Here is a 13,245-nt window from a genome sequence, read left to right on the forward strand (position 1 = left end):
AAAGTAAAAAACTGTAAGGCACTGTGTTCATATACCAGAGCAGAACGGTAATTTGTTAATCCAGAAAACATGTCAATAGGTTAAAAAAAATCTGTGCTCATCCATGACACACTTGTCCAAAAAAAAAAGCATGTTCTTCAAACACTCTCATTGGTCCAGAATGTTGGACTGGTGCAGAACACCTAATAAATCAAACTGCAAACACGATCTTGTATATTTAACAAATCTGAAAGACATACTTTCTCTAGTTTAAATAAATTCAAACTTAGTCTCCAAAGAGTATTAGCAGCTAGGGGGTCTCATTATCATCTGAAAGTTGTACAGATTATGATCAGCCTTCCACAGAAAGGGTATGTAAATTCACTCTTTTTAGCACAGTTTTTTTAACACTAAGCGCAAAATAAAATCATGTAGCACAACAGTCTTTGGTACTAGCAGTGTGCCTCTGTTAACAGGATTATTTAAAGAAAAATCAATAAGAATATTATTATAAAAGTACTTTAATATAATACCAGACCTATATTCCATGGATAGTCATTGAGATCTCACATGTTTTTTTATTTCATTCATTCACGACAGCAAAATTGCTCACTGAATATAGGTTATTTAGATTAAAATGGAAACCCTAGATTTCATTTCTGAGCTAATCTCAACTTCTTTACAAGAATTTGTTATCTGTTAGTGTCAGTGATTGTTTTTTTTTTCTTTTTTTATATATGAAAAAATGCCAACAAGCTATTCAAAATTTGTCATGACTGATATGATTGACAAACTCCCTCTGTCACAGAATGCTCTGCTACCGCAATAGAAAACAAAATCAAAACATACATAGAACCTTTTTTGTTTATGCAATATTCAGTTCTCCAAAAGTTTGTGGAACAATCCGGGTCATCTGCATGATTAAAAACACACACACAAAAAAATAATATTTTAAGATGTAGTATGATTTCATAAAGGCAATGAACCTGGTAGATATGGATATGTTTTAAAGATTAAAGATAGAATATAAGTAACAGTATTGATATGTTCATGATATCCTCAGCTCAGAAGAATCTATGAATACTTTCAAGAAGGAAAAAGTATTCAGAGGGAAAGAAAATTGTTCTAAAATATGATTCTTCCTTAAACCCGAGCAACTGCTTTTTCCAAGAAGCCTGGAGAAAAGCCAGAGGAGAGATGCATCACTTGGTTCTAGTGGGGAGAATTTGGAGAAAAGGACTGAGGAGATGACATCAGCTCTGAGGTAAAGTTGCAATTCTGGCACCTTATCCACAACATATGGATGCTCACAGTGAGCTACGCGTCTGAGCAGAGACTATACATTTGTTCAAGGGTTTAAATTTTGATATTGCTATTTTTGAGGCTATGCATTTGGAATGTTGGGCTTGTTTTGCCAGTGCTTTATCCCCAGAAAAGCCGTGATAAATAGATAGTAAACCATCAAAGAGCAACACATTTTATAAATATATACTTTTATTTATTTATTTGTTTATTTTCCCCTCAGATGGGTTGTTATTTTCTTTATCTTTTGATTTTCATGTTATGGTTCTAGAATTCTAGCAGTGATAGCTGCATATGTGAAAAGAAGAGTACTTAACAAGCTGCAGCATTAAGTTGTTCAGACAATTACTTCACTTGTGTTAGAATTAACATTCAGTTCTGACCATGTAGTTTGGTGGTTCATGCCAAATAATTACTCTCCTGTTATTTCGTGTGGATGAAATTCAAAGAAAATGTAAGTTTTGCTTGTTACAGACTGAATGGTCTCTTCCAAGGTCATAATGCAGGGTCACCTATCTTTAGAATTATTTTACAAGGAAAGCAACTCTGCCTTGGAAATCTGTTCTCAGAACAACAGATGCAAATATTGATGGTTCTTGACACTCGGTGTGTTTTAAGTGATAGTAACCTATGGCAGTAACTATACCATTTTTGTTTACATTCCGTAACAAAAACATACATTAGTAATGGGTATTGTTATAGTGTTGTATCACCACCACTCCATCTTTCTGTTTTAAACACTATGTAGTCTAAGAAATTGAGGACACACGATGCATATGCTTATCGAACATCCCACACTGGAAAATGTTCTAGAAAATCTCATCCTCAATGATCTTTCCTATTGCACCATCCTAATAGATCTTAAAAAACAGAGCTAACCCAGGAGAAATGCAGGCTTCCACGTACACAGCCACAACCCTCCCTCACTGCCCAGTAGCCTCAGGGGAAATGTCATTCTGCCCTAAAGACACATAATCCTCAGCAGATCCAGTACATCTGGTCTGCTGCAAAGCATGCTGCCAGCCAGGATATCACTCTGACCTGCACCTTCCCTACTAAACCTGGTCACAGCAAAAAATGAACTAGCTCCCAGAATAGGTCTTATTTCCCAGGTTAGAAAGAGCTGGGAAAGTGTCACAGGCAACAATCTAGGGCCTTGGAGAGGAGAAAGAAAGATGTGCATTTCTCTTGACTTGTTTGGAAGTTTCCAGACATTTAAAAACTAACATGGGTAAACTGGAAAAATGCATCCTGTGTGCTTCTGTCTCTGAAAAGACCTTTTGCAACGCTGAGATAGAAAAGTAAGGCAAAGGCGACAACAAGAAAAAAACGTGCTTCCACAATACAAACAACCCTACATGATATGCCATCTTACATATCACAGAGCTGCTGCCTCAGATTCCAAAACCCAACACAGCAAAGTAACTTAGAAGATAAGTTTAGTTTTTAAGAACAGGAACGGGTAAGTTAAAATGCATTTTCTGGTGGTTACTGATTCGCTGAAAACTCTGGCAATGCAAGGCCAAATGAAGGATCACTAACAACATGTGGAAGAGTATTTCCAAGGTATCAATGAGTGTTTGTAAAAGCTGTCATTCTTATACATTTTTTAAAATGGGGGAGACAGGAAAACTGTAAATACTGAAAAAGACATTAGACAAACCAAAAACTAAAAGCAACATCATTATTAAAAAAATATATAAATATAAATAAAAAATAAAATATAAAAGCATATAAAAATAAAAATAAAAAAATAAAAAATATAAAAGCATATAAAAACATAAAAGCAACATCATTATTAAAAAAAAATATTATGGCATATTTGCCTACCCTTTTTCAAATAATTATCACTACACTGTAAAAAGATTATTCCTTCTGAAATTAATGACTCTTTTCAGATAATAAAGGTCTGCTTATTGTGAAGAGAGAAAGCAGAACTGGTAAGAACTCCTAAATGGAGAAATCAATAGTAAATATGTAGTTTATAGGCCTAAATTCTGTTTCACCGTGAAAGCACAAAGGATTACATTTTTTTCTTTTTATGCAATAGTAACTCCTAAGATTCATAATTGTTGAACCTACACAGATGAAAGAAATATTCCAATCTTTGCACTTTTTATTTTTTTTTGACACAACATTTCTTATTAGCAGGTTGCTTTCCCAAAGCCAGGCCAGCCTTCTGGGTAGCCTAATATTACACAAAAATCATTTGTCTTTACTGTGAAAAGACAGCTCAGCTACTTGGACTATACACACAAGATGACTACTTTTTTTAGTTCCAATTGACCTTTTCAGACAGTATTCAGTGAGATAAAATTTCTCCAATCTGAGTGTCTTACAGTCTCTGGAGAGGATAGCTAGCCCCTCCTAGCAAGCATTTGGATGCACGTGTAACAGCAAACAGCGAGTATTCTTTCACAGGCTACCATACATAATTGAAAACAAGTGTTTTGAAATGTGGCTATTTGCTATGTAAGCAAGCATTTAAACATCTGTTACCCATAGAATTCTGCCGCTTTTTTTTTTTTTTTTTTTTAACAATCATTACAATTCCTTGCACAATACCATGTATACTCAGACACACACCTAAAAATGGACAGTGGAATGAGCAGATATTTACCCCTTCTACAACAGGACTTCAGTAAGTTTACCTGTCTTCCATCTAAAATCATTTAAGCATTTCATACAGTCACACTTAGGCAAATGTTTTCAACTGAACTTGAAAATACTTATTCAATTTCACATATACTGTTTCTGTACCGAGCTACAAGAACAACTTTGTTATATCTGGCCCCTTGCAGCCTACTGTAATGTTTTTCAAATATGACATATTCTTGTATTAACACAAATTATGTCATTACTTTCAACTCCTAAAAGCTGTGTGTGCAAAAAATTTCTACAGTATTCTTGAGAGTACTTAGTTCAAGAGCTATTCATTTTCTCCATTAGAAATACATTTTTTAATTAAAAAGAAGAGAAGCAAAACCAATGAAAAAGATGTATAGGGGCTGAAGGAATAAGTAACTGAAAATAAAGAAAAAATAGTTCAAAAAGTGATGTCATAGAACTGTTAAGAACTCTTTTTTAAGTTCAAGAAAGCTGTGAAAATTATACAGAATGATCATCTACTTATTTCAGCTATTCAAAGCTGCTCCAGCACTCATTTTGTAGAAAAAAAAAATGTTAATGGCTCAATTTATTGGCAGAACAATGCACTCACTACACAGACTAATAAGAGTACAGAGGTAACGCAATACTCTGCCAGGACTAACTATTCTTTCACTGCCCACTCTATGCACTAAATTTTCATTAACGTATGTTCCCCGTAGCTAAAAAGTTAATTAAAATTGGAATAGAAGGACATTGACCTGAGCATTATGTTGAATGTGTGATACCATAAGCATTCTATTGTTATCTTGCAGATTAACTATTTAGATTCAAATACAGTATCACTAAGACATATAATCTAGGTATGCATTAGCTCGTAGTACAGTGCAGTAGGAAAGCAACAATGGAACAGATCTTGTCAATGTGGTAATATCAACATATCAACTTTCTGCAGTTTTTACTTCAGACTAGCTGCAACCTGCTCCTGTGAACTGAGTGTTCACAAGACGATAGAGTGAATTAAGTGCTCCTGAACTGTCTTCTGAGCCTGTTACATTCAGTCTGCTCTGTGCACACCAAGAGCCCCCATGATGATGAGCAAGGCATGGTGTGAGGGAATAACTGAGACTTTTGTTTCAAAAACTTCACTCATGATCCAAATTAAAATTTCAGTATAGATGGATCCACAAATTACCCTTTAAAAAAAATGGTGCAATATAACATTAAAAATAAAATTGCAATGCTTCTGTAAATGAAAGCATGAAATACATGCTCTCATCAGTAGTCTATTTTGGTTCATATTTAGAAGAAGAAAAGCTTATTTAAAATATACTATTTTTGAAATAATACAGGTAGGACTTAGACAAAATAATACTGCTTGTGCTAAAGAAAAAACGTTACCTGAGTATCTGTTTATTTTCAGAGGTAACAGGACAATTTCTTTCACACAACCAACTAACCATTAACCTATTCCTAGAAGGCATTAGGCTATGGCAGATTTAGCTTCTCTGATGTGACTAGCCACAAGCATTGACAGATAAACATTTTATCCACAGTAGATAGAATCAGCAAACCTATTTTCCATCATTTCAAGATGGAAGCAATGCCTCAATCACAGCATGAAAAGGAATCAGATATACACATAAGCCATTGTAAAAAATGTGTATTTTATCATCTATTTTCTAAGTCCCAGTGAAGCAGGTGCTGAGTTAGCAGTTCAAAGAAATTCTCCTAGATGAAGGAGAACAAGAGTTTTGCCACAAATCCCAACTGTACAGGAATTTAAACAACAGTCTGTAATATTTAGACAGAGTTATTTTTTAGACAAGTATCTAAGTATCTAAGACCAGTATTTGGACAACAAGAGTTAATAACAACCTTCCATGGCAAGGTTACTTTTTTTTTTCTCCAAAATACCTGCCCATTTTCCTGCATTATTAGAGACCCTTAGGTGAAATGGTATGTCTATTCTCAAATTGTTTTTATTTATAGAATGGTAGAGGAAATTTTCTTTACTTGTTTCTTCAACACCTATTTTTTTAGTTCTGAATCAAACTACTGAACTGAACAAGATGCAAAGAAGAAAATACTCTCCCTTCACCGAATAAGGAGATTTAGTTGTCAAAATGTGGGTTATTACCATGACAAGTTCTGGTTCCTGGTACCAACTGCATGCATTTCACCCTGGACACTGGGTTGAGAAGCTATAGAGCTTCTATAGAAAGAATTCACTGTTGGATATAATTTTTTGTTTACAACTCTCTGTAGGTCAACATGCATTTTAATAGTGACTGAAAACATGCCCCAACCCACCCCCTGCTCTCCCCCTTTAGAGCATCATTTCACTTCACAAAAATTTCTCTGATGTCCTCTTTTTGGCCAAATTAACATTGGACTGTCTTCTCCATAAGAGCATAGCTTTAATAGAAGAGGCAAAGCCCATGTTCACCATGGAAGAGCCTGTTGTCACATGTTTAAGATATTTTTCAAGGAGAAAGATGAGACAAATCCCTTCAAGTGGAAAAGATGTGAAAATCTTCAACTAGACCTGGTGCAATGCATGAAGGCAATTCTCCATGTCCACCTACCTCCATATGCCTTGGCCAGCACCCAAAAGGACTCCATGTCCTGTCTTACTCCTATCTTCTTACCTCAAGCAAAGTCCCAGTAGTTGTGTGACCAAGGTCACAACAATGCTAAGCAAGGCCTCAGACCCTCATCTTCAACAACCTTCCCTACTAGCTGATGAGCAGGAACTACCTGCATGAAAACGCTTACTGCTCATCCGCAGATGTGAGCTGCCAGGGTAACAAGCAAGCTGCAATAAGTGGCACTATATGACCTGGGCAGAGGCAAATCTACCCATGCAGTTCGTGCTCAGAGATGATTCTCCATGTGGAATTCTTAATGTGGTTTAGCAAAGCAGCCCTCCCACCCCCACACACACATACACGCACAAATTTTTAGACAGCTAGCACCGGGTACTATCAGCAGCACTCGTGTCTCCCTACAAAATCCTCAAGCCCAGTACTGAAAGTCACAAACAAGTAAGAAGTGCTGCTGAAGAAGGGAGTGACCTACTTTAAATGCATCCCAATGAAAAATGAGCAAGTATTTTTCAAAGTGAGCATGGCAAACAGTCTGTATAACAAACGACTGTTGAGATGGACAGAAAAAAAGTCCCACTTTCTATTTTTTTTTAATGAAGGAATGGAAGGGAAAATAACTGGCACACCTTCAAAGCAAAAACTGTTTGAACTTCAAAGCATTAAGTGCAAAAGCAACCCATTTCTATAAAATGAAGCTTATACAAAGGATTTGTCTGATTTCATCTACTGCTGCCATTGCAAAGGTAGATGCTACTATGTCAGCATTCATAAACAGGATTGACAGACTAAGAAATGTCATCCTGCAGACTGAAATCTCGAGTTTAAACCACTCTTTGGTTTTAAACTCTCTGTGCTCAGAACTCTTCAAGGACATTCAGCTCACACTGTCAATTCAAAGTTGCAAGTACCAAGCACCTTTCAGTTTCAGGTCCTCAGCAAGGATCACACAACTAAGTAAAATGTAACCTTGGAAGATCCTGACTCCTTACACACACAAAAAAGCTGTGACTTTTGAGTTTGTTTGTTTGTTTGTTTGTTTTAATCTTATTTAAGAAACTAAAAGAAAACCGCAAGTATTTTGGTAGTAGATACTTCCAACTGCAATTGACCATTTAATAGATCTGCAGCATGCCTACAATAACAGTGTTAGTTTCAACTCAAATGATTGTGAAGTTTGGCACAGTAAGGCAAAAGAGAGAGCATAATAAGAAAAAGATTTACTAAAATTCCAACAAAGCAAAATTTTTGTAATATGGATGAGTATCAAAACATTTTTTACTGAATATTCTCTTCCTTCAAATAATACTGTTATGCTAATCCTGATTTCGGAAACACTGTACCAAATGATTTAGCATTGGCTATACAAAGCTAACAAAAGATTTTAGTCTTTAAAGAATGTACAGGCTTAGAACCTAAAATTATTAAAATCTTTTTCCAAGAGAGTGTAGAAAATAAGCTTTCAGCTGAAATAGACTCTGAACAAAACTCAAAAATCCAAAACTCATCAATGCTGTCACTTTCAGGGAAGTAACAAATAATCTTCCTAAAACAAAGACAAAAATGTCATTTTTACAGTGTTTTGGAAATGTACTAAAGGGAAGATGAACAGGCAAACATTGAGTAAGCCATCCTGGGTCAAAGTAAAAGTCTGTCTCAGCCAGAATACTGTCTCTAACAGTGGCCAAACACAGAAGAAAATGAATAGAGCAAACTTATGTCAATACTGTCAAAGAATATTGTCACAACACTGAAAAACTTACAGTTCAATAATCAGTATATTTTTTTATTAGCAGTCTGAAAGGATTTCCCTAGTGTAAACTTGCCTGACTGCTTATTGAACCAAGGTAAGTTTTCAGCATCCGCAGTATCCAGTGGCCATGAGATCCACCACTTAAATACGCCCTGTGCTGAAATGGTCTTAACTCCAGTTGTTCATCTTTGACTTGCTAGCTTTGCTTGATGCCCCAAAGAAAACGTCCAACCAGGTATTCCATGGCATATACATACCCCAAATCTGTCTTAGCCTCACTATAGGGTTTACAAGGAAAAGAAAACAGATACCAACCTTTTATTTGGAGGATTTTTAATCACTAGGGTGCACAGAGCCAGTACTTTCATAAAGCTGTAAATTGCAACTGTAACAATTCAATCAGATTTCATCTTTCTATGTGCAGCTTAATACTTTCTCCCCTAGCCCCATGTGCATTTATTCATCTAAACTGAATTTCACCTGCCATTTAAATGTCCTTTCAGTCCAGTAATGTCTTTCTCCAATACTTCATATTGTCTTTAAAAACCCCCAATAAGCAAATATCACTCTCCAGCCCCTTATGTATGAGTGTTTTGAGCAGCATGGCCCACTGAACTAATCCCTGTGGAACCCCACTGTTGAAAGCCAACTCATTACTCCTAGCCAAGCTTTTAGGCTTTTTCCTGCTAGCAGGAGCTTCCTCCTCTTCTCTCCTTTTCTCCCATGACTCCTTAGTTGGTCACACAAGAAAGAACTACTGGCTGCCACGGCTTAAGGATTTGCCAGGCACACTCTGTGGAAAGGGCACTCCCATACTGGGCAACTGCTGTCCAAATACATGTCTTTTCAGTCTAACAGAAGACATCTTCCAGTCCCTGTGCTTGTTAAAGACATTTCATGATAGTACCACTTGTTACTTATTTTAGTTTATTATTTCAACTTACTGCATCTAACAGGATGATATGCCCACATTTTTCAGCCTGACCCAGATATGTTTTCACCATCACTAACCTAAGCACTGTGTATTCTTTGTAGATGTACTCAAAATCACCTCCAACATTAAAAGGTTGGAGACAAGATTACCAAGAGGATACAACACAATTTTATATTACACTTAGGAGCCAAGAGGAATTGTTGGATATCTTTTGGATTTGCTGAGACACACCTGAGCTGCTAGAGGGGTCTGAGATATGCAGCATCACTCTGGATGCTAGCATATAATGCATGGATCTCTGGGACAGCCTTAGGATCTGTGGACAGAGGTCTTGCTGCCAAATCCTGGAGTACAGAGTGTGCACCCCTCTGAGTTCTTCTTGCTCCCATACCTACCCCACGGTTTTTGTTTAAGATGGTTCTTATCTCCTATTTTCTTCCTACTTTTATTTGAAGTCTAATTTCCTGGTTCCATCCAATAGCACAGCAGGTTTAGTGGCTTACTTCTCTGCACTGGTAGGGTGTGGTCATTTCTTATCCAAACCTTCTGTTGGGGTTTCAGCATCTACTGTCTCACCTTGCGAGGTAGAAAAACCCACTGTACTGCAGCTTTCGTTGATTCTGCCTTCCTCAGACAGGAAAGTTCACATTTTTTACCCCTCCTCCCAAGCTACAGAATAAATACATGATGCATCAGCGATACAGACTCTTCAAAAATTAAGCCCACAATCTCTGGTAGGCATGCTAAAAGGACTCTTGATAGCCCATAGATAGCAGTATCAATACAGGTGGCAGAGTTGCTACCTACTGCTCTTGCTCAGCAGCACACACTTCTGTGTTAATTCTGAAAACAAAACCAACATGACTATTTCCTCCTTTACGTTTTTATGTTCCTGCATAGGTGTGCAGTGAAGCACAAGAAGGAAAAGGGTACACAATCCCATGCCTATTTAAATGTGGCTAGCATGAGTAGCAATAGTGGCAAAAAGGTAGCAGCAAATGCTTGAGACCTGGCCAGCAAGTGAAGAACAATGCTATATTGTGTTCCTACAGCCTTTCCTACCCCCGCTAGTTACAGTATGGCAAGCACAGGTGTTCTTTGTAGGAGTACCTCTCATTGCAGGTCCTTCCTGCAAAAATTCTGTACTGAGGCAACCATGTTATTACCTGCAGATTTCCTATTGTCATCCAGGATTTTAATAATTGATTGTTGTCAAAATTAACAATTGCTGTTATCTACTGATTTACCAACTAAAATAGTCTAGTGTGAGACCCATAATGAAACTTTCATTTTCCTCTTTTTTCTTTTAGAACATGTTATTTTCTACCCAAAAATGCAGCATAAACCAACAACTGTGTTTAGAGAGGGAAAACTGCACATCAGGTAAAGGTGACAGCATCTTATGCAGGGGTTCAGTTTGGAAAAAAAAAAAAAAAAAGAGGAAGGAAAGGAGCAACTGAGCACTTGGGACTTTTAACTTGCCATGCAGAAGCATCAGGGCAGTAGAGCAGAATTCATGAATGAATGTGTACCAGCTCATTCACCTGTGCTGCGCTCCAATGGAGTGGCTCTGCTTGCAGAGGCCTAATCACGGCTCCTGTCTGGGTGGGAGTTTTGTCAGCCCGAGGTCTGGGGGTGCTGGCATGGCGGCAGGGGCAAAAGCTCTCGCATGAAGCGAGGCTGTGAACAGGCAGGCATTTTAGGGCTCTCAGAGCGATGCCGGCCACCCCCCCGATGCAGAACTGGGTCTGGGCAACCTGGCTAACGCAGAGCTGCTCGCGTGGACCCGCGCTTGCCGAAAGGGTCTGACGCCTTCCCATGGGAACCACCGGTTTATTTGGAGGGGGTCTGCAGATCGCGACCCCTAGGAGGCATCGTGTCCCTCCCGCATGCCGCCAGACCCAGCGCGCCCCCCCGGTGCCGCTCACGCCCGCCGAAGTTTGGCAGCTCCCGAGGAGGCAGCGCTGCGGTGCCGGCCCGGAGGGGACCCCGACACAGCCGTCCCCCCATCCCCGTCCCCATCCCCGTCCCCTTCCCGGTCCCCGTCCCCAGCCCGCCTCCTCACCGTCCCAGCTCGGACTCCAGCTCGAAGTAGTGGGCCAGGGTGTCCTTGTTGGAGCCGTCGATCCAGTAGTCGGGCGCGGCGCCCCCGGGGCGGCCGGCGGCCGCAGAGCCCGAGGAGGAGGAGGACGATGAGGAGGACGAGGAGGAGGAAGAGGAGGGCATGGTGACTTTCAGCATGCCGGGACGCCAGGCGGGGCTGCCCCCTCCTCCGCACCGGCTGCAGGAAGCAGAGCGATAAGGCTGCTGGCGGCGGCACCTCCTCGTCTCCCTCCCTCTCCGCTTCCCTCCCTCCCTCCCTCTCCCTTCTTCCTCCTCCTCTTCCTCCTCCTCCCTCCCCGCCGGGCCGGGCCGGGCTGGAGCAGAGGCGGCGGCAGCGGCTCCCCCCAGCCCCGGGGGGGTGGGGGGTGGGGGGGGGGGGCGGGCGGCAGGGGGCTGCCGTACGGAGCCGCCCCGGGGCGGGGGTCGCGGAGCACGGAGCCGCCCACGGGCGCCCCCAGGCCCGACCCAATTTGGGGAGAACTTGAGGAAGGGAGAGGCACCGGCACGGGGGCGGGGAAGAGCCCGGGGGGGAACAGACCGGGAAGGATGCGCAGCCCGTGAGGCACCGGGGGTGCTGCTCCGTTTTCCCGGTTCCAGGTGTGGGATCGGTGGTCGTGGGGCGATAAGGGAGCTGGGGAGGTGCCCTGACTGCGTCTGCTCTGGTTTGGGGGAAGTGGGTGTGGAGGAAGATCCTGGGCAAAAATTAATAGCGGTGGGAAAGAGCTCAAACACGGTGTCCAAGCCGGTAGAAGGCAAAAAATAGGGCTTCCCTTCCCACCGCTGAACTAAAAGAAGCCATAAAGAAATAAAATTTCCGTGCTGCAATGGCATTCTTAACAGGTTTTGGAATCTGCAGCTTATGAGATGCATGCAAATATATTTTATTACTGCCTGCAAAAACCTTAGCCAGAAGTGCCTATATACGGGCTGTTGCTGTTGGTATCGTGGTGGCATAAAGCAGCAGCAGTTGTGTGTGCCTCGCATGCATAGTATGCCAGATCAATCCTACTCACATCCTCTCCATGCTATTACACCCACTCTTACTGTCATGCAAGCACAGGCAGGAGGTAAAATGGACCATATGCAAGCCTGTGCAGCCGAAGTGACAGAAGTATTGTCCTCTAATTTTCAACCACAATCCGCTAGCCTGTTTTTAAACACTGTATCCTTGCTCAGACAAACCACGGTATCCTGTTCAGTGTTGTGCTGACTCAAGTATGTTAATATTTCCCAGCCTGTTTCGTTTTGTTTTCCCCCTACAAACAAGTCTGTCTATTATTGTTCCCTAGCTTCCTTCCAGAACTGGGGAACAAGCAATATTAATTTTGAATCTCCTAATTCCTCAAAGACCTAATAAATAAATAAATTTATATAAATAATAACAAAAAAAGCTCTTATTGATAATCTTTCTACTATCTCAACAAGATAATAGAAAAAAATATATGCTAATCTGGTCTTTGGTACTGGTAGGAAAGGATAAAAGAGATAAATGAGATAGACAAGAGAGAGATAATGCCCTTTCCTCTCAAGTTGATTTTCTGCTGTTTTAAAATTACTATGGAGATCCCCATCACGATTTGAGATTTTATCATTTTCAAATTAAGATTGGGAAAGCAGCAATAAAGTAACCCAAAGTCCTGTTTTGCAAACCAAGTTTTTTTGCAAGCCATTTTAACAGGAACTCCAAGCCTCCCTTTAGACCGAGTGCGGGCCCTGAGCACCTACCGCAGCTGGGCTGTGATCAGCCCCATAGCAGCAGAGAGGCAGCCTTCCCACTGCTCCTCATGCCTTCTCCCAACTCCCCAGCTCACTCCATCTCTTCTGGTCAACACAGAACTTTTCCTCATAAAGCTTTGGTTGCTAGGTGACATTTCCTCCTCTTTTCTTACAGTATTTCCTGACACATCTCCTGGGAGCAGAAATAGTCACTGATCATGAAAATCGCGCACAGACACAAAAGA

The 13,245-nt window shown here is 40.5% G+C and overlaps 1 protein-coding gene across 4 annotated transcripts in view; it reads right to left on the bottom strand.

The window, feature by feature from the left end:
* CAMK4 (calcium/calmodulin dependent protein kinase IV) overlaps positions 1-12,459 on the bottom strand; it is a 156,224-nt gene extending 143,765 nt beyond the window's left edge. The window contains exons 1-2 of one of the 4 annotated variants that reach the window (XR_013943275.1): positions 11,823-12,459; positions 11,247-11,462 (exon numbers count right to left, since the gene is read on the bottom strand). Coding sequence is in view for 2 of the 4 variants with exons in the window: in XM_080573223.1 (XP_080429349.1) it covers positions 11,247-11,462; positions 11,823-12,268 (662 nt within the window). In the remaining 2 variants the exon portion in view is untranslated. Of the gene's footprint in view, positions 1-11,246; positions 11,625-11,822 lie in introns of those variants that run through there. The other 3 variants (XM_080573223.1, XM_080573225.1, XM_080573224.1) reach the window with 3 other exon arrangements.
* Between the last annotated feature and the right edge of the window lie 786 nt (positions 12,460-13,245).

Source organism: Anser brachyrhynchus (assembly GCF_964034855.1).
Source record: "Anser brachyrhynchus genome assembly, chromosome: Z".
Classification (NCBI taxonomy): domain Eukaryota; kingdom Metazoa; phylum Chordata; class Aves; order Anseriformes; family Anatidae; genus Anser; species Anser brachyrhynchus.